At 36.3% G+C, this 23,189-nt stretch overlaps 1 protein-coding gene across 7 annotated transcripts in view; it reads left to right on the top strand.

The window, feature by feature from the left end:
* Nucleotides 1–23,189, top strand: part of LOC106800079 (sperm-associated antigen 16 protein-like) — a 780,587-nt gene that overhangs the window by 494,344 nt on the left and 263,054 nt on the right. For 6 of the 7 annotated variants that reach the window (XM_087424871.1, XM_087424872.1, XM_087424870.1 and 3 more), the window contains exon 5: nucleotides 5,804–5,869. The exons of the other annotated variant lie outside the window; for it this stretch is intronic. In XM_087424871.1, the coding sequence (XP_087280997.1) occupies nucleotides 5,804–5,869 (66 nt within the window). The remainder of the gene's footprint in view (nucleotides 1–5,803; nucleotides 5,870–23,189) is intronic. 7 annotated transcript variants of the gene reach the window in all.

Here is a 23,189-nt window from a genome sequence, read left to right as displayed (position 1 = left end):
CATGTCATTTCCACTCACGATTCTTGGGCCAGAACTCATTATGTGGCCCCACATAACCACATGGGGGCCAGGAGATGCACATCTACCAGAAAGGAGGAATACTGGAAAAATTTGGCAAATGACATTGATAAGTTGCCTCCACTCTCTCACTTCAATTTCTCGCACCTAAAGGGTTAGATGACTTTGTAATTAAACAAAATGCAGTTACTGTCTCGGCTCTGGCACTTTTCATCTCTGCCATCATGGATTAGTACTTCCGTTTTCTCATCTCTAGAATGGGAATTACAATGGTACCCATCTCACTGAGTTGTTGTGAAGATTAAATGTGACAATGAAAATAAAGCACTTAGCACAATACTTTAGGTACATAATAAACAATAAATGTACAGCTGCCTCCTTCACCTGGAGTCACCAATTGCCGTCATATAGTTGTTTAAAATGTTAAGAGGCAATGGCAAAGTCAATGGGTAAATATGCTACTGTGTTAAAACCAAGTTACAGCAAAGGAGTTGAGTGAATAAGACTGCACATTTCATGTCATGACTGATCAAGATGAAAATAAACATTGGGAAGAAGACCAAGCTATTTGTCTAAAAATAAGCATATCTGGTGAGAGTGGGTTTTTTTCCTCCAATTTTCAGTTGTGATCTCCATGTAACTGTTTACTCTTTCACTCAACAACTGTTCATCAAATCTTACCAGAGCCGTCTTGGGCCTTGGAGATGATAGAGTGGTGGATAAGACAAATAATTCTCTCTTGTGGGTCTTAATTCTAACGAGATGAATAAAGAAGGAAACAAATTCATTAAGTCATTGTAGTTAATGATGAGTGATATGAAAGAAACAAAACAGGCTAACCTATTTGTTGGGTATCAACACCTGTTGAAACAGTTAAACCCAGGATCTCAGTGACTTGACACAGTAGAAGCTTTGTTCTCATTCATGGAATGTCCAGTCAGAAGGTCCTGATTGGTGGCTTTTCTCCTTGTGGCAGTCCAGAAACCCAGGCTCCTTCCATTTGTGCTCCTCCATCTTCCAAGGCCCCTCTGCCTACAGCCTGGAAAGAGACAAAAACAAAGAGCTTAGAGGATTGTGTGGGATCTTTTAAGGGCCAAGTCTACATGGGACTTATTTCACAAGTGCCCACATTTCACTGGGCAGAACTCAGTCACATGACCACCCCTGACCTCAAGTCTGGCTGAGTCCCAAGAGGAAGAGGAAAGAGCTTTCATAAAAGTTTCTGCTACTGTAATGAGTGGATATAAGGGAGGGAGCAGGAATATTAGATCCAGACATCACAGAAAAGGTTGTGTTGGAGTTGAAAGCAGAATGGCAAGATGGACAAGGATATGTCTATGGCTATGTGAAGACATCCAAGGTAGGAGAAACAGGAAATACAAAGTCAGGAACATGCTAGGCCTGTCAAAAGAACAGGAAGACCGATGTGACAGTGTTATGTTTTTATGTCTATATTTACTTATTTATCCTGACAGGAAACAGGAGGTTTCTAGATCCAAGATCAGATCATTTATTTACTCACTGAGCAGCTGGTGTTGATTTGCCATCCCCCAATTCCCCGTGGGGAGAAGCAGTGAGAGAGCCAGGTGTACCTCGGGGGTGCAGTGGGGCTATGTACTATGGAAAGGACCCTCCCAAATTATTAAACTCAGAGCCCCTCCACCTCTCCAGGGAGGAGAGAGAGAGAGAGGAATGTTTGTTCTGAAATATAAAAACATCCTCTCTGGGAAGAGGAGGGGAAGGCCTCTAGGCTTCCAACCCCTGGGATGTAAACAAATGCCTCAGGAGAGATGCCCCTAAGTCTCTATCTTTAGGGTTGCTCTTCAATCATCCTTTAACCCAGGTGTAGTACTCTTTGCTCAGAAAGCCCTGACCATGTAGAAACATGAACATATTCATGGAACACAGGACATAAAGGAGAATGATAAAGGATGAAGTCAGATAGGCAGACAGGAGCCAAACAATATACAGCATTTGGACCTAAGTAAAGAGTTTAGAATTTGTTCTGAGAACAATGGTGATTGTTTGAATGGCTGTAAGCAGGAGCACAGCATGATCTGATTCAGGTTTTATTGATCACTCTAGGGACTGTGAGAGGAATGGATGGGGAGTGAGGTGAGAGTAGGAGCAAGGAGACCAATAAGGTTGCTCCTGCTGTGTCATCACACTCCATAGGATAATACCCTGCACCGCAGTGGTAATGGTGGAGAGTGACAGAGGTGGGCAGAGTAGGGCTATACGTTGAAGAAAGTGCTGATATACTGGATGAAGGATGAGATGGGAGTGGGGGATCTAATTCTCAGGTTTTTGATTGCCTAGGATTTTTGCTTGAGCAGCTGGTGATGCCATTTACTTAGAGGGAAAGATTTGGCAAGGGTCAAGATGGGCAGTGGGGAAGTAGTAAATCAAAAAGTCTGCTTTTGCATATTATGTCTAACATGCGGTATCAGACAGGTCACCAGCAGGAAACACATGACACATGGAGTAAATTCAAGTTGAATGTTCACAGAAACGTGAACAGCGTTAAGGAACCCAACACAGCACCCAAAGGCTAGCAACAATGGGAAGCCATTACTACCCCTTCGTCTGATGGGGTAGGTCAAGAAGAGCATTACTGGACACAGTACGAGCTGTGGCCATGGGAGAGGACCCACACAACAAGAGTTGTGGGATTAGATAGAAGACAGGGCCCTTGACAAAGTCGCAGCTGAACAGGAAAGGAGCTGAAGTGGTCATTTATCCATCCTCTGCGTATTCCTACTCTTCCATATCCTGCTGGTGCTTTCCTCTGGCTGACCCCAGAGGACAGAGGGCCTGAGAGCCCAAGGTGATGTAGTTAGTAGAGAGCAGGGCAGTGCCACATGGGAATGAATCTGAGGGACAAACAGAATAAACAGCACTGATGCCTAAGACTCCTTACTGGGGTCTTTAAAGAGGAAGACAGATAACTAAGGGTGGAGACGTTGATTTGGAAGTCATAGCATTTCAATGATTCACGTTTCAAGTTAAGAGATAATATTTATCGGCTTCTTACTCTGTTCTAGGCACCCTACCAAGATTTCACATGCCTTATCTCATTTAATTCTCAAAAGAAACCTATAGGTTAAATACCATTACCTCATTGGACATGGGTACCGGTATTTATCCTATAGGTTTGTTTTGTGAATTAAATAAGGCAGCTGAAAGACAGTGAAGTGAAGCAATTTAAGGTCACAGAGCTATTAGACAGCAGATCCAAGAATTAAGTTCCAAATGTTTCTCTCCCCAGGGCCAGTGGGGAATAGCAACCATACTGCACACAGCTTCTCTGAGAATCAAGTAGGGGAGCAATGACATATTAGGTCACGTGATTTCTGTTTTTTTGTAAGACTCTTCCCTTTGTTTTATTTTTTCCACTTCTTTGAAAGAAAACAATTCTGACGAGAATTCATCAAAGAAGATACTCCAAATTTTAACACCCTGGTTTGGGTATTACATTTGATTAAGGCTGTTTGCAGACAAGAATTTTAGTAACCCACATATTCCCTATACCACAAAAAGAGGAGAATCACTTTTATCTTGGGAACAAAGCTGGATAGAAAATCTTTTTTAACTTTTCTTAATTCATGAAACATTTATCTTCAAGTCAGGTTCTGTTATAGCAGCACAAATGTGGTCCGTCAGCATTTCCATTATAACCCCATATTTCCAGGGCTTTTCAAGAGTGCCTTAGAGATTCTACTTTGAATTAAAACTTGGCATTCAGGATTTGAATCAGAAAACTCCATTTTCCTTACCAGTTAATTAAATAGTTTAGAGATTTTCAATTTAGAAGAGGACCAAACGTAAAACTTTTATTAATGCAAAAAATATTTTAAGACAAATTTACATATTTTCTAAAGTATTAACACTTGCTATGCGAGTATAATGTTATATAACTATATACGATATTGGTCCTCAAAGAAAATAAACCATAAAAATTCCTAAGATAATATATGAAAGCTAATTATAACACATTATACTCTACCTTTTTGGCTTTGTAAGTAATTTATTTCTACTTTGGGAATTTGGACGATTTGAACTTCTCAGGATAATTGGTTTAAAGTTATAACAGTATGAAGATACTGAACCAAAATAACACAGGCAGGGGAGATCCTGAGAGACTGCCAAAGTGTTTCAACATATTTGTATGTTAAATTTATGAAATTTCAATTCATATGGGGAAATTTTGCATTCTGTGAAAAGGGATTAATAGCATGCATTAATTCTGCAAATAGGTATTTGAAATTCAACTTGCTGAATGCAATAGCAATAGTAAGGACTAAATAGGGCTTAACTGTAAAGCTTTTACAAATTTGCTTAGTTCCAAAATATTCAGTGAATGTCCTGTAACAATCAGGGGACATGATGATGACCCTCGATCCTTAATATCTCGTTTTGTAGTCTTAGCTGTAATCTCTCTTCTAGCCTTAAATGGTCTAGGACTAATAAATCCTAGGTAGTGAATGAGAGTAGATGAAGCTTTTCGAGTAAACCTCTTCTCCTGACTGACTTCTCTCCAGCCACATTGGCCTTCTTGTTATTCCAGAAAAACACGAGGCAAACTCCTGCCTTGAGACATTTGCTCTAGCTTTTCCTTCTTCCTAGAATGCTTTTTCTCCAGATGTCTGCTTGTCTAACTCCCTTCCCGACTTCTGTCTTTGTTCAAACCTTACTTTCTGAGCGTGGTCAAACCACATCACTCTACTTGATAATCTGATTTGCTCTCAGCCCCTCAATCCCAAAACTTATGATATTCCTTACCCTGCCTGCCTTTTCTTCTTTTCACATTACCTATTATCTTCTAACACACTTTATACTTTTTTTAAGTGTCTATTCCCTCTGTCTCCCCCTATAACGCAAGGTCAGTGAAAACAAAGTACTTTGTTTTATTTATTGACATATCCTAAGCACCTAGAATTGTGCCTGACATATATTAATTGCTCAAAAATATTTGTTGAATGAGTACATTATTGAATTAAATCTGAATTTCAATCCATAACAAGAACTACAAACAATATTCTGGATATAACTTTCTCTGGTTCTTTTACAGAATTTGGATTATTTCCTAAGATAGTTAAGAGTGCCCTTTGAACGTTGGTGTCAAAATGAGAAGTCCCACATGTAAATCCCCTTTGTAATGTGTTATGAGCCCATTTTTCCTGGAATCATTTAAACTGAAGCTTTGGAAATTTTTGTAGTTAATTTTAGCTATTGTTGGCAAAAGAAGACCTAAATGGGTAGGTGTGAACTATGGTTTTCACAAGACCAATGCTTCTTTTGTGTTAACAAATACTACTATACATGTTTTACAACATTTTTATATATGTAATGATATTAATGCCAAACTGTGAAAATTCAAGAATTAAAAACAAAAAAGAAAAAAGAGCCCCACACCCCCAGCAGTGGTGGAAATGATGTGCTGAAAACAAGAACCTTCTCTAAGGGCTTCACTGGTTGACCCCATGGCTCGAAAACTATGCTAACTGCAAAATGGAGTCATTTAGCGCAAGTTCCCTACCAGCTCAATGGTGCAAAGGTGAGGACAGTAGAATTTCAGTGTAGACACTGGTGGCACGATCACCAGCATAGCCCTGTCTGATCCTGAATGGTAGCTGATAGCAAAAGCTAATGTTTTCTATCATGAGAATATATTAATTTTATTATCAGACTAAAACATTCCTTTGAAACAAATAAAATTAATTATCCTTCAATTTCCTTTCACATATTAAATGGAATTTGATTTTATGTCTGCTTTGTCTTCTAGGGTAAATGCGAGCAGTCACTTTATGGTCATATGCATTCTATCAATGATGCCACCTTCAGTCCTAGGGTGAGTTCAGTTCTCCCATAAATTTTTTTAATTCTTCATATGTGCAAAGTCATTTTAACAAAACAAAGTCCCAGGGGAAATGGTAAGTTAACAGGGTGAGGAGGAGAACAAATTTGGGAATTAATTATGACAACAGAAAAAATATATAGAGTGTTGCAGAAGGTAAAACAAACACATAAAACACAGTGATAGAAACAATGAGGAATTCTCCTATTGTACTTAACTCCACTTAAACACATTTCTTAAAGCTTCTTGTCTAATTTGGGCTTCAAGAAAGTAAGTGGGATATAGACTTGTAAACATTAATGTAGAATCATAGAAATAACGAAAATGCTTGAGAGGAAACCCAAGGGAAAAAAAAACCCTTAAAGAAACAGGGATTTTCTTCAGGTTAAAACAGAGCAACCTTGATTTAACAGCTTTTCAATTCCTCAAGGAAAGGTTTCAAATATGTCTTTCTTCATATAAACTGATGACATAGCTAAAGTGTTTATACACAACTTGGAGTATTCAGATATCAGGATGATTTCTCCAACGATGAAGATTGTTAAACATCGCTTTGAGTTGCTAAGCTAATTAGGGTTGTCTTTAAAACGGCTCAGGTAGTAATTATGGAAGGATGATTTAAGTTTGTTCCTTCTCAGATGAAAGCTATTTGACCAGATAGATGACCTCTTAAGTCTTTTCAAACTCTATGATTTAATTATATCTAACATTTTAATTTGTCTCTAAGTTCCCAGTAGAGTGTGAATCTTATATTCCATATCCCTCTTCCTTTCCAATTAGCTAAAAAAGAAATCTGATAGATTACCTACTTCTAACTTCACAGTGACAGCATGGTCAAAATTCTGTTACTATCATGCTGTTATTATTTTTTTAGAATGAGGAAAAATGCTCACTAAAAATTATTTCTGCTAAAGAAACATTTATTCCAACTGAAATTGTGCTGGTGTCACAATCAGTCCTGGAATGTTAACGATGGGCTCAACTACAATTATATTTTAATGAATTCATCTTAGTAAGGAATTTCCATTTAATTTACTCTATTGAGCTAATATATTATGGATTAGTTCTAGATACCGAGTAAAATTTTATTTCTAGCTGAATATAGAGCCATTTAAGCACTGTGGACCCATATGATATAGGACATTTATGCTAAAAATCTATTAAGTGGCCTACAGCTTCACATACCCTAGGAAAATTAAATGGAAGCTAAAATGAAGTAAACTAATATTTTTGTAAGTCAGGCATTTTATTTTGGTAGGCAATAACATAGCTGAAATAGACACGCTATTTAACATTCCAAATAGTAAAATTAATAAATATGGAAATAGCCAAATTAGATTTATTGAATTGGCAATCAAGAGAGACAGACATTAATTATACATATTTCAAAGGCAAGATGATGAAGATGAGGTCCAGTTTTCCAACATCAAAGTAGCTTACCTGTTTTTGTTTACACACTTTTTTCATACCAAACAGACTATTATAACACTGTTCTAAATCAACATCCCAAAGCCTCTGAATTTTTCCATTAATTTGTCTCTTCTTTGTTGTAAATATTTAATAAGTATTTAAGAAAATGATATTTTGTTATCATGACTACTACTCCTAAGTGAAATTTTCCAGTCATGTATGTCAATTGTTTTGAAAACTGTTTTAGTTCACATACCTGCTAAGGGATGTCAAGAGGTTGGGAGGCAGAGTGACTGAAAGAGCAGAGACTTGCAGGAATTTAGTCTCAACTCATTGATCGTTGAACAAAATTGGAAGACTGTGTAGGATCGAAGATAATTCCAGTAGTTCTGGGGTTCTGACTAGCTCATGAAAGAGAAGACTTCAGACCTACCTCAAGTCCTGTTCTCACTTCTTCTAATTGATCTTTGTATTAATTCAAATATTGTTATTATGATTTGTTTAATGTAGAGGTGTGTATCTTTACTGCAACTAATTATATAAAATATGGATATTCTGATTCCAAAATGAGTGAATAGTATACAGCCTTAATAGAAGACAAGTCAAATTCTAACTTGTTTCCCATCTATGTAATTCCATGGAAACTATAGCTGCCATCACTAGGAGTGAAGGAAGGTGAAGACTATCAGTTTTATCTTTACAGCAGTTGGAAGTTTTAAATCGATAAGAGGGAAAGGGGTTTAATAGGAATTTGCAGCAAGGAGAACACCTACCCCCCCTGTGTTGGCCTTGAGTCATATGGAGGATAGGAGAAATAATTTCCTGTTTTAGAGAACTAGAAGGAAAGTGGTAATCATGGGTAATGCTCAGGTCACAATTTAAGCCAAGAAGGTGAAGGAAGTGTTTAAAGGAGAGAGTGGCATTATTGGGGAATTGACTCATCATGTATATGGATCACTAGAGAATGGAGTAGAAGGGTATGTAAGAGACCAGAAGGGTAATGGAATCAGATTAAGGGACAAACAGAGATCTTTGGAGATAAGAGTCTAAGTAATAAGGGAAAACATGCTGGCTTGGATGTCTGTCAATAATGAAAATAAATATAACAATTACTTACATTATATATGTCAAAATGGCCGTAGAATCAAAATGAAAACATCAAAAAGTCAACTACTCAAAAAAAATGATGGTATGGAAAAGAGGTTAAGTCCACTCTGTATTTCCTATCTTTAAGTATCTTACCCTGCACTTCCTACCTATAGGTATCGGAGGCTAGGGATCAGGGTTGTTTGATAAGAAATTGATCCAGGAGCTGTGGTCTAAGTCAGCTTCAGTTCAAAGGTCATTGAGGAAAGAAAAGGTTTTTGGAATTAAGTCGGGGATCATGGATCAAATGAGATGTTTTACACTCAAAATATGCCAGAATCCCACTGATTCCCTAAGGCAGATTCACTGCTGTGAACAGATTCATTGCTGACTCCCAGTCACTCTCCCTCATTCTTTGCAGACTAGAGTTCCTGAAATCATTGTCTTGCCCTGCACATATGGCCCATATAGCACTCTGACCACTTACTTCCTTGACCACTTTTCCTCCAACACCCTTTTTGTCCTCAGCTACATAATCCTGCTGTCAAACTCTGAATACTTTGTCATTCACCGTAAATGCATCACCTCTAAGAACTCAATTCCAAGCACTGCTTTTCTGAACATATCTGTCTTTCCAGCTCTTGAGTAAACCCAGTACAACAATGCTTCCACTTCATTGAGAGCTCTCATCAGCCAAAATCTTACTCCCCATCTTATCACCCTTTCTGCCTTTACTTATCATTTTACCCCAGCTTAGTTTCCTCTGCTGCCATTCTAGCAATTCCATTGCAAAGGACTTGAGTTCAATATGACCTCATTCCCCCTGCAATGCTTACTTGGCAAATCTGCATTCTTTGGCCTGTACTAGAACAGATTAAGAAATTCCAGAGGAAGGGCCGGCCTGGTGGCACAAGCGGTTAAGTGCGTGTGCTCCGCTGTGGTGGCCCAGGGTTCGCCAGTTCGGATCCCGGGCGTGCACCGACGCACCGCTTGTCAAGCCACGCTGTGGCGGTGTCCCATATAAAGTAGAGGAAGATGGGCATGGATGTTAGCCCAGGGCCAGTCTTCCTCAGAAAAAAAAAGAGGAGAATTGGCAGATGTTAGCTCAGGGCTGATCTTCCTCACACTAAAAAAAAATTCTGCAGGGAATGATACAATTTAATGTTTTTTATTTAAATTAACTTTAAATTTATGACTCCAAAGTACAAATGGCTACTAATTATTGCTCAACATTTAAACTATATTTCTCTGATGTGTTCACTTCTCTATTCACTTAGTTGTTTTATACCTTCTCCTTAAATATCCTCACACTCATTTCCCTCTCCTCCACAAACTCTCCTCTTATATCCTTGACTCATTCTTTAATGAGAAAATAGAAGCCATCAAAGAATATATCTCATATCTTCCTATTACTACATCTCTAAATGTATGAGCATCTCCAGGCATCTTCCGTGTCTCCCTCCAGTAATCGTGGAAGGAGTAGATCAGCTTCTAAGGCATTTTCATATTTCAGGCTGTACTGTAAATCTCATTGTTTCACTCTTTTCGTAAGTTTACATTTTCGGTTATTCTTTGTCTTTACCTTGCTACCGGATTATTTCTGTCTGTGTATAAACATGTTCCAAAATTTTCTGTATTTAACCATTTTGACATTCCGTCTCTCAATCACTTGCTGTCTTGCTTTTCTTACTTTCATATACTCTTGATTTCTTCTGTAAATTTGGACTCTTTTAAAATTGTCCTTAGTTCCAAATATATGAAATATATATATATATACGGAAAATTTGAGAGCTCTCTTTGAACTGCTGATTTATAATTTGATTACATAATTCTCAGAAAAATAACTTGTATGATGTCAATTTTGGAGATTTAGTAGGACTTGCTTGTGGCCTTGCAAATAATCATTTTTTTAAATGTCCTATGTGGGCTTAGAAAGAATGCATGTTCTGTTTTGGGGCATCCAGTTTTATATCTAAGATAAAGATTGCTATAACCATAATTATAGTGCAAATCATGTAAAATCTGATTTTTGCCTGTTTAATCTTTCACATTATGAGAGAAGAATGTTAAAATCTTTCAGCGTTATTATGGATTTTCAATTAGCTTTAAAAAAAGCCTTATTATGGATTTTCACATTTTTTAATTTCAGGTGCCATTTTGCTCTTTATAGAGACTAAATTGTTAGTTGCATATAAGTTTATGACTTATATCTTCCTCATGAATGCTTCTTTAGAGATTCATGTAATTTCCCTCTTTGGCACAATTAAAACATTTTGCCTTAAATTGTTTATTTTGATTGTATTTACATGATATATATTTTTCATCCCTCAATTTCCTTCCTTCTTTATGGTTTCATTTATTTCTCTTATAAGCCATATATACTGTTTTACTTTGTGCTTTTAATAAAATCTAAGTCTTTTAATAGCTGACTTTAATTTGTTTACATTTATTTTAATTTTTAATATATTTGGGCTCTCTTTTACCATTTTATTTTGTGTATTCTATTGATTATGTAATTTCCTTGCTTTTTTCCTTCTTGTCTTTTATGTCTATTTTTAGTAGTTGCCCTTCTGTTGCTAACATGCATACATTTTATTTCTCTAAAATGTCTACAGTTAAATAATACTGCTATTCTCCCCAGAACACTGCAAAGAACTTAAAACACCCAAACTCTTTTCTAAACTTTACTTTTCCATATTCCATGTTATTTTTATTTTTCATTTTGGTCCCACCTTAAAGTGTGTCATGTAAACAGTTGGTATTTGTTAGAACTACCAATATATTTTATTATTTCTTTGCCTATAATTGACTTTTTTTCTCCATCTTTCAGAGCTTCATTTTCTTGTTGCTGAAGAATATTCTCTGGTATTCTTTCAGGGAGGTTGAAACTTTCTTGGACTGTCTGTATTTTATTTTCATTCTGATATTCCATTTTCTTCTGTAACTATTTTTGCCAATCAAATTTTACTCTCAATGTAGTAGTTGATCCTATGTAGGTAATCTGTCTGATATTTCTCTCTGATACAGTTTAATATATTTGACACTTTATTTTCAATATTTCTATAATGTGTCTACATGTGGATTTGTCTTCTTTTTGTCTTTCTCAAAACTTGATGTGCTTCCTCAGTATTAGCACACTTGTCTTGCTGCAATTCTGGAAAATCTTCAGCCATTATTTCTTTAAATATTGTTTCTTGTCAGTTGCCTCTAGTTTCTCTTCTAGACTCTCCTTTTATGGTTATGTGGCAACTTTTTGTTCAATTCTCCAATATTTTTAACTTCTCTTTATATTTTCTATGCTTTAGTTCTCTATGCTGCATTCTGATGGACGTCTTCAGATTTGCCTTATAATTCACTAAATTTTATTTGGCTGAACCTAGTTTACTACTTAATCCTTTTATTGAGTTTTATATTTCTATTACTACATTTATCATTTATAGAATTTCTCATTCTTTTCAAATTTGCCTGCCCTTGTTTCATTATGTTTTGTTGAGTTCAAATATATATTAATTTCTTTTTCTTTTACTTTTTCATCCATAATTTCTTTGAATTTTGAATGGCAGTGTTATTTCTGCATTATCTTATTCCTCCATGTTGCCCAGAAATCTCCACTATCATTTTCTCCTCGACCATTCAACTATAAATTCCAAGTTAACAACTCCACTGAAACTGCTCTTGATTTTTATATTGTTACATCCAATGACTATTCCTCCATTATTATCAGACTTGACGTTCCATAATCACTTACAATACTCTTCTTGCATTCTGAGAGGTAAAATCTCCATGGTCACTGCTTCTCAATCTACTGTGGACCCTCCTTTGCTATTAATCTGTATCAAGACTCAATCTTAAATCCTGTTCTATAGCAGATTCTCTTCTTACATCCTCTCATTCAAACCTGTGACTTTTAATTTCATCTACACATGATAGTTTCCAAGTAAATCCCTCTCTGACCTCCAGACTCACCATTAGCTATTTTGCATCTCAGCCTAAATATCTATGAAATATCTCATTTTAATATGTTAAAAATGAAACCCTTGCTTTTCCTTCATCCTAACTGATTCTTTCCCTATCTTATCATCTTAGTCAATGTCGCCTTATTCATCTCAACGCAGAAGCAAGACGATTACTCATAGTTCACAATTGTCTTGGTGTTTTTTGTCTTTTTACTTTTTTAAAAAAATCTCCCTACACTAGAATGCAGTGGAAATGAATGAGAAAAAGGAAATTTTAAATCTTTTGTGACTCAATATTTCCAACATCAAATATGGTTTAATTTACATATTTAATAAACAAAATGTGAAAACAGAGTTGAAACAAAGTGAAAACAGAGTTCTGAACAAATGAAAGCACAAGGATTTCATTACAGCATTGTATCATTGCATCTTATTTATTTTAACTTTACTGGTTTTCCAAATTCTGTGGACATTGAATTGCAAACTAAACTCATTTAATTCTCAGGATAGATTATTTGCTCCTTAGAAATGTTTTATAGCATCATAGTGTCCCATGACTTTGGAGCACTAGAAAGTTACCTAATTTCAGTTATACTTGTCTCCTCTTAGTACCCTTTGGATTCTGGCTTAGCCATTCACAAGATATATAATCTTGAGCAAATCATTCATTTCTTCTGTAACAATGAATGATAAAAAGAACAGTTAGTGTTAGATAATACATATAATGTATCTAATGTAATGCCTGGCAATTAGAAAATGCTATTGCTACCTCTCTTACTCCTACCACTCCCATTATTATTATTATTACTATTATGTTCGTTTCTAGTCATTTGTGTTCAAATAAGTAAAAGTAAATAAAAGAACGCACACTCACACACCAATATATAAGATGAATTTCTTGTATCTCATAATTTAGTTTCATTTAACATAATATCAATGTTATAAACATAAAGTTGTGGTATATATTTTGCACTTTAACAAAAGTAAAAAAATGGAATTCTAAAGTTATTCTGGATAAGAAACTATGCAATTGTATTAAACAAGCTAAATCTTACAAAAAAATGATTATAAGCCTCAGTAGGAGTATTTTGTCTTTTTCATATCAGAATATACCATTTAATAATTAGGCATTTAAGAGTTTTAAATTTAATCTGAGATGGGTTAATCACTTTTTCTAAATTGCCAGTGTGTGGACATAAATGCGTTAATTCACATTATCTTTTCCTTAAATCATAAATAAATAAATGCCTGCAATTGCCAACCTAGAAAAGTTATCCTCCTCACTTCATTTCAGCAAAAGAAGCTCAATTTCTGATTTCCTGAATTTCGTTTGTTATCCAAGCTCAAACAGAAAGTACTTAGTATCAATCTCTGGCCATTTTACGTAAGGAAATATAAACAACACTTAGCTCATGCAACCATTGATCCTCCGAAGGACAAATGATGTCAGATGGTGCTTATACACCAAGAAAATTTCAATTTTGTTTACTTCTTCAGCAATCCAACTTGATGTCAACTACCATTTAGCGAGCCAATAATATTGATAGTTGATGTCAGTTCTTATTCATTACAGCACCTAGATGATGCATAACTCAAAACTTTTAGATGTGTGGTGAAAAACACAAAAGCAGATTCTGTCTATCTGGGGAAACCGGCAACAAAAGAATAGAAAATTAAGGGAAATGTAACATGCCGTTTTTATTTTATATAATATCTGAATTATTTCAATGCTTCTACATATTAAAAATTAACTTTTATCTTTTAAATGAATCCCATACTGTATGATATTCTTAAACTAAATCTTTTATGGAATAACCCTCTTGCCCCAACACTTTGCACATAAAATAATTTCTGCTAGAAAAATGTGACATTTAAAACAAAGCAAGGGAATAAAAAGAGTTTGTATAAGCATAAAATCAAAAATTAATTAGAAAATTATTTTAAGTGTACTAAATTGAGAGAGGTCTTCTCCTTCTAGTTCTACTTTGTTTTATTCTTAGAAATTTAACACTGTAAAAGACAAAGAAGAAATAATACATTTAAGATCATTTCACCCTATCTCCAAAGTTTAACCTTCAGTAACTTCTACAGTGGATAGAGATAATTTCATGCACTTGTAATTTTGTTGATGGTTCCATGAAAATTAGAAGCAACGTGATTATGTCATATTTCTTGACACTTCCTCTTTCACTATATAATTATAGAACTAATAGTTTGTTTTTCTATATATGCATCATTTGAACGACTTAAAATTTTTTGGCATATATGAAAAATTCAGTAATGGAATTTCTACTCAGCAACTCTACTGAGCACCTACCATGTCCTGGACACTGCTCTAAATTTTGAGGGCTCACCAACAAACAATACTAAGTTCTGCCCTTGTGGACCTCATATTCTGGCACGAACCAGAGGCAGTAAATAAGCAAATAAATGAGTAGTCTCAATAATAGTAAGTGTTATTTAACTAAAATAAATTACTATAAAGAAGAGTAATGAAGTGAGAGTTGGGGCTTACAATGGAACGGTCAGGGAGGAGCTCTCTGAGAGAATGACATTTAAGAAAACCATGCAATGATCTTAAGAGAACTCAAGTAGAGACAACAGCAAAGGCCAAATTCTGAGGTGGCAGAAGTGTGGCATAACGGAGTAACAGGACACATGGAGTGGACTAGGATTAGGTTAAGCAGGTGGAATATCTTATGTCTAACAGATAACTGTTAGATTAGATTGTTCTTATTGGTTAAGTGTGGAATGGTTGAAACCACTTTAGAATAACCTCGTACCATCATCTATGGCTTCTAAACAGTTTATTTATACAAAAATGTCCCAGCAATGAAAAGTGAAACAGATTGTTTTAGCTGAGTAATATCTTAACTTTTTTTTACTCCATAGCTCTTGGCACAGTTCTTGGTACAAAAATTAATCAATAAATATTCATTGATTAGGAAATATCAGAAAGTCACTACAGGTCAGAACTCAAGGGGTGTTTAAGTGGACATAGTTAGGACAATGTTTGCTATGACACATTTATTTTATACTGTTGATCTTAAAATATTATTTTAAAATTTAATGCACTTTGCTGGCATCTCATGTTTGTTTTGAGCATATAGCTGCCAAAAATAGTTCCAAATACATTTACTATGTTTATAAGAAATAATATCACTGCTCAGAATATTTGGCCACTTAGGCAAGTGGTCTTCCAATGCAATGAAGTTTCATTTAAACAGTTTTCACAGTACAAAAATGTTGTAAATAATGTCAAAATATCAATATAAAATTATACATTTCTCCCAGGTCATGATTTCTTGTAATCAGTCCAATCTTGCATGTGATTTTAAAAGTTTGAAAAACTGCATGTATGATAAACAGCATGAGGTTTTTTTGTTTTGTTTTGTTTTTTGCAGAGAAAGATCCACCCTGAGCTAACATCTGTTGCCAATCCTCCTCTTTTTTTTTTCCTCCCTAAAGCCCCAGTGCCTGGATATATATCCTAGTTGTTAAGTCTAGTTCCTCTAGGTGAGCCACTGCCACAGCATGGCAACTGACAGATGGGTGGTGTGGCTCTGCAACTGGGAAGTGAACGAGGGCTACTGAAGCAGTGAGCACTGAATTTTAACCACTAGGCCATCAGAGCTGACTCCAGCCTGAGTTTTTTAAGAGATCGTTTTACATATGGGGATAATGTCTAACACATCATATATTATCCCTGAATCACACAATTAGAGCAAAAAGAATTGTCACACCAGTTTACTCATAAGCATAATTATAAGAAAACTTGATTTTCCTCTTTAATGTAGTTTTCCCCAGTTAATTGTGTGTTCCCAGGTGAATGTGACCCTGTGAATCCATACTTCAAGAAGTGACTGCTAGTTAACATGCAAAACTAGAGGCAGAGCAGGAGAATCTGCCCTTCCTCTACAAAAGATTTAATTTGTATAGCCAGAGTGGCCCTGCAGGGAAAATGTTTTAAACATTACATCTCCCAGCAGATGGCCTGGAATTTCCTGTGGCAGGTTTCACAGTGGTCTTGGGGCACAGCCTGTCAATCACCACCAGGATCCACCTTTCACCCCACCCCATTTCGATGGCTGTATGAAGAAACACAACAGTTTTCTGACTAAAGGAATTTAAGCTGCTATATTTAGATTGCATTCAGAAACCTAAATGTATTCTATTTTTCCTAAAATATTCAAGGTTTCATACTCATTTTTTTTTTTGGTAAGAATTTGCAAATGTCCCTGACTTGTACGTGGGTGGTAGTGAAGCAAAAGAACCTTTTGTTTCTAATTTAAATACTGGTTGCCTCTAGATCTTTTTCTTCACCTGAGCTGGAGAAAATTAAGACCACAAAGAATCTTAAATACAGACTCTGTTTCTTTTTGATGGGGCTTAATGTTGGAATTGACCAAAGACATTCAAAATTTTCTCTTCTTAGACTGAGAGTTAGAGTTTCTCCATAGAAATAGTTGGGTTTTAGTTTACATACTCAAATACAAAATTACAAAAGAAACCAAGTCATTAAATTATGGATTACTTCCCTGTTATGTTATGTTTTGCAAACCTCAAAATGGTAAAAATATACTGTGCCTTTTTGGGATTACAACTTATCTTTCTCCAAAGAGTATTTTATGGATACGATTCCACATCTTCAAGGAAATGATTGTTTCTCTAGTGAAAAAAATCTAAAGTTTCTAAAAAATTCTAAGCAAACAGAAGCACAGCCTAGTAAAGCAATAGTTCTTAGAAAGGCTATGAATTTTAGTTAAATATATATAGTGCCACCATCTAATATGTTTTTATGAATCAAACTGTAGTTTTGAGGTTATTTATTCAGTCACTTCAATATGGTAACAGCCAAATATAGCCTATCTTCATAAACATGAACCCTAGTAATGTAACATTGCGATGACACAAGCCTATTCATAAATTATTACTTTTGTGTATATAGTGGAACTACCCCGAATTTACGCAACTGTACTTATGTACATATTAAGAGAAAAAAAAATTCATGCAGGTTTTTGCAGCAATGTTATTGCAGTGGACACTATATTAATCATTAATAATTGGCTACTTTAAATGAGGCTCCTACCAAATGGATTAACACCTTAGGTTGCTATCCCAATAAATAAAACAGATTTAACGAAATTTGTGTGGATCAACATGTAATATCTTCTGCAACGATTAAAGAGCAAAAGGACAAAGAGGAAAAGAACTGTTATTAAGAACAGTAATTAACATGTTGCTACCATCTTTGCTGGATGATTTGTTTTATCTCACCATGAAGTGTTAAAAATACATATTTTTTTTTCCTCCCCAAAGCCCCAGTCCGTAGTTGTACATTCTAGTTGTAAGTCCTTCTTGTTCTTCTATGTGAGCCACCACCACAGCATGGCTACTGACAGACGAGCAGTATGGTTCCGCGTGCCCAGGAACTGAACCTGGGTCACTGGAGTGGAGCGTGCCGAACTTGAACCACTAGGCCATCAGGGCTGGCTCAAAAATATGTGTTTTTAAAGCTGTATCTAAGCACTTAAACATGATTATCTTGAAATTACTAGAAATATGAAGTTGTACCTTGTTCATAGTAAGTACTCTGTAAATATTTGTAAAATTGATTTAGGTGAACAAAAAAAATCATATCTTTTTCCAACAAAGAAAGAAAGAGATTTGACTGGCTATTTTGCAGTCTGCCCCTAAGTCAGCTGCTACTGTGGACATCCAGGCCCCAAGTCCCTCTCTGACCTGTAGTCACTGCAGCAGAAGACTCGTTCTTCTCAAATTTTCATTCTCTGCCCTGCCCCCGTCATTACTCTGGGAATATGAAACGACTGACTTTCTCCCTTGATAAAGGACAACAGATCAATGAATTTAAGCGCCTGCATCATTAAAATTGTCATCCCTGGTCTACTATTTCAAGTGCAGTACCAACTGTGGCTAGCTTTTACTCTTCAGGGTGTCCTGTGATCTCCAGTTTCTTATGTAAATTAATGCAAAAACTGTTCCAACAGTATCACATGCTGTTCGTTTCAAAGTCCAAAAGGAATGCTCTATTTCTTGATTTGATAAATGGAACGAGCAAAGTGGCAGTGTGCTGAGTAACATGTTAGCAAACAGAATATTGGTCCAACCATGGATGAAGAGCATTGGGGAAGAAAGCACGGTTATGTGCATTTTCAAGCGTGTTGAAACAGAGATTCACCTATATCTATTTTGTTCTTATATACAAATATTTCTAAAATGTGAAGTTACAGGACAATACATTTCATTTCACTTAGGAGGTTTACAAATTAGTTGAAAAAGATGACTCCATAGCTCATGAAGGTCTAGGATCATGCCTTTTCCATGTCTATATTGCGTCTTTCCTGTCCTGTCTCCCACTCACCACCCATCGCCTGGCACTGGGCCTTTCTAACAGGGAACACTTGTCTGATAAATATTTAATGAATGACTAATAATTTCATCTGAGTTCTTTAAAAAATTTTCATCATCTTTTAAAATTATGTACAGATTTTTTTGTTTAGTGGACTAGTGGAGGGATAGAGATGTACTCCTCTAGAAGGATGGATCAGAGCAGCTTGATTAAATGGACCAAAGACCAATTGATAAATTGGTTTTTAAAAGCATTTGAATGTCCTTTAATTCTCAAATTGAATCACCCATCATTGTGAGTTTTTTGGGAAGTAAGATTATCAGCAGAGGCTTCATTCAAATGTAAATAAACATGGCAGAAGCACTTTATCTAGAAAAGTTTGTTTAGAAAAAAATAAGTTGATGGGCAAAGGTAAAGGTCTCTCAGGTTATAATCATTTCAGGAAAATAAATGCTGTGTGCGTGTGTCTGTGTGTGTAGTGTGTGTTTGTGTGTGTGTGTGTGTGAATTAACCAGTTGGGTGACCACATTAATTGTGTACATGTGTCATATTATGATTGCTTAAAGATTGGGTGGAAAATCTATTGGCATGTTTTTGTTAAATCTTATCTATCCCAGTTTAACAGGGTAAGTGACAAGAAAAATTATAACACTCTAAGGTCTACTACATCACCCTCCCTTTCCCCCACCACTCATCTTCACCCTCAGCTTCTGCTTGTTCCAAAGTCACTGTGCCAACATCAAATAATAATGTGCATCCAAATTAAATTAAAAACCTCCGAATAAAGACCTTCCATCTGATTTACATATGAATTTGTTGCTGACTTTCTTCTTGTTTATCTAATGGATTTGAACTCAATCGGATTGAGTTTCAGATCCCAGCTACCACTGACCAGGTGTGTGAATTAGAAATAGCCTCAATATTCTCATGTATAAAATCACAATATTACCATGTACCTCATAAATTCATCAAGTCAACCTTGCTGGATGCGGGATATTTTTGTATTCCTTTATATGTATTCTTGAGCTTTGTTCTGAGATGCTGTGAAGTTACCTAGAAACTGTTTGGCTCTTTCAGGTCTGCTTTTAAGATTTGTGAGTTGGGACCAGAGCTAATTATCTCCCCAGTACCATAGAAAGACCGTTCTTTGTGCTCTAATATACCCAGTACCCCCGAATCTTGAATTTTTCAGTCAGACTGCTGGGGCAGGCACAATTCCCAGCCTCGTGTGAGAGCCTTTTCCTGTTCCCTCTAATCATTTCAGGTGGTTTTTTTTTTCAGGCCTCCAGAAAGTTTCTTCATATGCCTATGCCAATCAGTACTCAGCCTAATACTGGTGAAAGTTGTTCTGCAGATCTCCAGGGTTCTCTCTGAACAACTCTTCTCCTGTACTCTGCCCTGCAAACTTGAGCTGCCTATGTCTCCCCAGACTGAGCTCTGTCCTCTCAACATTGGGAGTCAGCCATGCTCTGTCTGGGTTCTCTCTCCCTGTGCTGTGGGCTAGAAACTGTCAAGGCAGTTAAGTATGTCGTGGCAGTCTTCTATGGCTCCCTCATTAGTTCCCTGTCTCTCAGTGATTATTGTCCTTTGTTGCCTGATGTACAGTGTCTTGCAAACCATTGTTTCCTATATCTTGTCCATTTTTTGGTTGTTTTAAGCAGGAGAGTAGACCTAGTCCCTGTTACTCCATTGTGACTGGCAATGAGAGTCTTTTTATCATCTGCTTTTAATTGTCAACAGATTTAACCAGAAGATATGTGATTATAATGATAAGGGCATTCTTTTTAAAATTTGTAGTTAGCACTTCCTTCTATAAAAGATAAAGGTTGACAGTGTGTTTGCAGGAGATCTGAATTATTGTGCTGGTTGAACCACAAATTTCATGTGAAGGCTTAGACAAGTCCCTTAATTTCTCACATCTTCTCTTTTCTAATCTGTGGGAGACGTTGATCTAGACAACCTTTACATTCCCTTTCAGAAATGTATCGATGATCACTAATGTTTTCTTTAGAAATTGAGAAAAGCTATTGAATGTATATCAGTTAGAAGGATTTTAAGGGAAACAAGAATGTATTTTCAACATCTGGTCTTTCTGAAATTTGGAAGATTCTTTGTGACTTAGTACTTAATAGTAAACCCAACAGCAGAACTGAAATCTTTCCTCTGACATACCTGGCAATGCCACACTGAAATAATTTAACACCATTCTCTCTTCAGATATTGAACATTAAGCTTTAGTTTTTGCTTTGTATCTCTTCTGTTTATTCCTTCATATTCTAGAGATCCTATTACCCTACTTCGACGTTACGGTATGTTACTACGTAAATATATCATGAAAGACTGCTGCAAGGTGACAAGCCACATCAGAAGAAAACACCAAGGACCTACAAGACAAAGCTCTCATACATGAATATCTGCAATAACGCCAATAATGACACTGGAAATGAAGTAAACTCACACAAGAGTCAGGAAATTTATCTTTAGTGCTTTCAGAAGAGGCTCATTGCCAGAGGCAGAATGCATTAATTTCATATGCCATGTTAGGAATTTCCATTTCTCCTTGAATAAAGCGCTAGTTTCAAAAATTGTCCTTAGAGTAGAAAGACTCTCAGTGATTTATTAAACTTTCTTCTCTTTACCTTCAGAAATCCACTAATTTTGCACCATATTTGGCAGACAGGAAGTTGGGCCAATCTCATGTCAATTCTACCAGAAGTGTGCTTACAATTTATTTAGCATTTGCAAAATGAAAAGCATTATGCTAGGTCTTGTGGGCTATTCAAACAAGTAAAATATTTAGTCCTTTTCCTTGATGAACTAGAACATAATTAAAGAATCAAAATCTATACACAAAGTAGATAAGTATCTATCAATGTAAGGCAACAAATTATAAGTACCAAATGTCGCCAATTAGAAATCAATGGGAATATCTGGTATAATTCTTGAGAGAGTATAATCACAACTATTAGGAAAAGTTTTGCTCTGACTGTTTAGCTATGGAAATCATAATTCATTAATTCATTTATTTAAATATTTACTAAGTGTATAATATAAGCCCCAAACTGAGTACACATGGTGTAGAGCAGTACTGTCAAATAGAACTTTCTGTAATGAGGGAAATGTTCTTTATCTAAAATGTCCAATGCAGTGACTAGCTACATGAGGAAATTTCAATTTTAACTAATTAAAATTAAATAAGATTAAAAATTCAGTTCCTCAGTTGCAATAATTATGTTTCAAGTACTCATAGCCACATGTATTGGAATATATAGGTCTAGAAGGAAAAGACAGGCATGTATACAAAAAATTACAATTTGTTGGGGCCGGCCCCGTGGCGTAGTGGTTAAGTGCGCGCACTCTGCTGCTGGTGTCCTGGGTTCGGATCCTGGGCACACACCGACACACCGCTTGTCAGGCCATGCTGTGGCGGCGTCCCACATAAAGTGGAGGAAGATCGACACAGATGTTAGCTCAGGGCCAGTCTTCCTCAGCAAAAAGAGGAGGATTGGCATGGATGTTAGCTCAGGGCTGATCTTCCTCACAAAAATAAATTACAATTTCTTGTGTAACTTTTATGACGTGGTTCTATGGGAGCAAGAGAAGGAATACCTTATAGCTATACCTAGATTACTTTAGAAGTTGTGTTTGAACCAAGTTTTAAGTATATTTAATATTTACCAGAAAAAGAAAAAGCTAGTGAACATCTTAGTCAGCAGAAATAGCAAGAAGAAAAGCGTGAGGGTGTGACGTATTTGAGGAAAAGAAAGCAGAGTAACAAGTGGGGAAGTTGTGGGAGGTGCTGGGCAGGAGGGAGGCAGGTCAAGCAGGGGCTCAAATTTGCATTTTAGAAAAAAATGCTCTGCCATTAGTTTGTCAATCATGGTGTTATTGGTATTATGGACCTGAAGATTTCATGTTGGGGGTTGGGGTGGGAGCTGTCCTGTGCATTGTAAGATGTTTATCAGCATTTCTGGCCTCTACCAGCTGAATGCCAGTGGCAGGGGCCCCGGTTGTGACAATCAAAGATGTGTCTAGACACTGCCAAATGTCTTCTGGGAGGCAAAATCACCCCGGTTAAGAACCACTGTGGTGAAAATGACCTGCAAAGGTGTAAGGTTGAAAGCCAGGAGGTCACTACAAGTGTCTGTGTGTGAGAGGACAAGAGCCTGAAATAAGGGACTGAGGGGAGTGGAGGCCTACGCCAACTGAACAGGATTGGAGGGGAGAGAGACGGAGAATAGGGTAACAAGCTCTAGAGACTGCACGGAACATGGAGCCTTTTATGGAAATGGAAAGTACAGCAGGAAGATCAAATTTGAGGAAAAGATGAATTTGGCTTTGAACATGCTGACTTGTGGTATCTGTGGAACCTCCAAATGGAGGTGTTCCATGGGTAGTTGGAAATGAAGATCTGGAATTCAAAAGAGAAGTGTGAACTGGACATGTAAGTTTGGGAGTCATAAACATCTAGATAATAGTGGAAATCATGAAA

Source organism: Ceratotherium simum, chromosome 37 (assembly GCF_057802395.1).
Source record: "Ceratotherium simum simum isolate JZ-2026a chromosome 37, ASM5780239v1, whole genome shotgun sequence".
NCBI classification, from domain to species: domain Eukaryota; kingdom Metazoa; phylum Chordata; class Mammalia; order Perissodactyla; family Rhinocerotidae; genus Ceratotherium; species Ceratotherium simum.
This window is presented reverse-complemented; position numbering and strand designations above follow the sequence as displayed.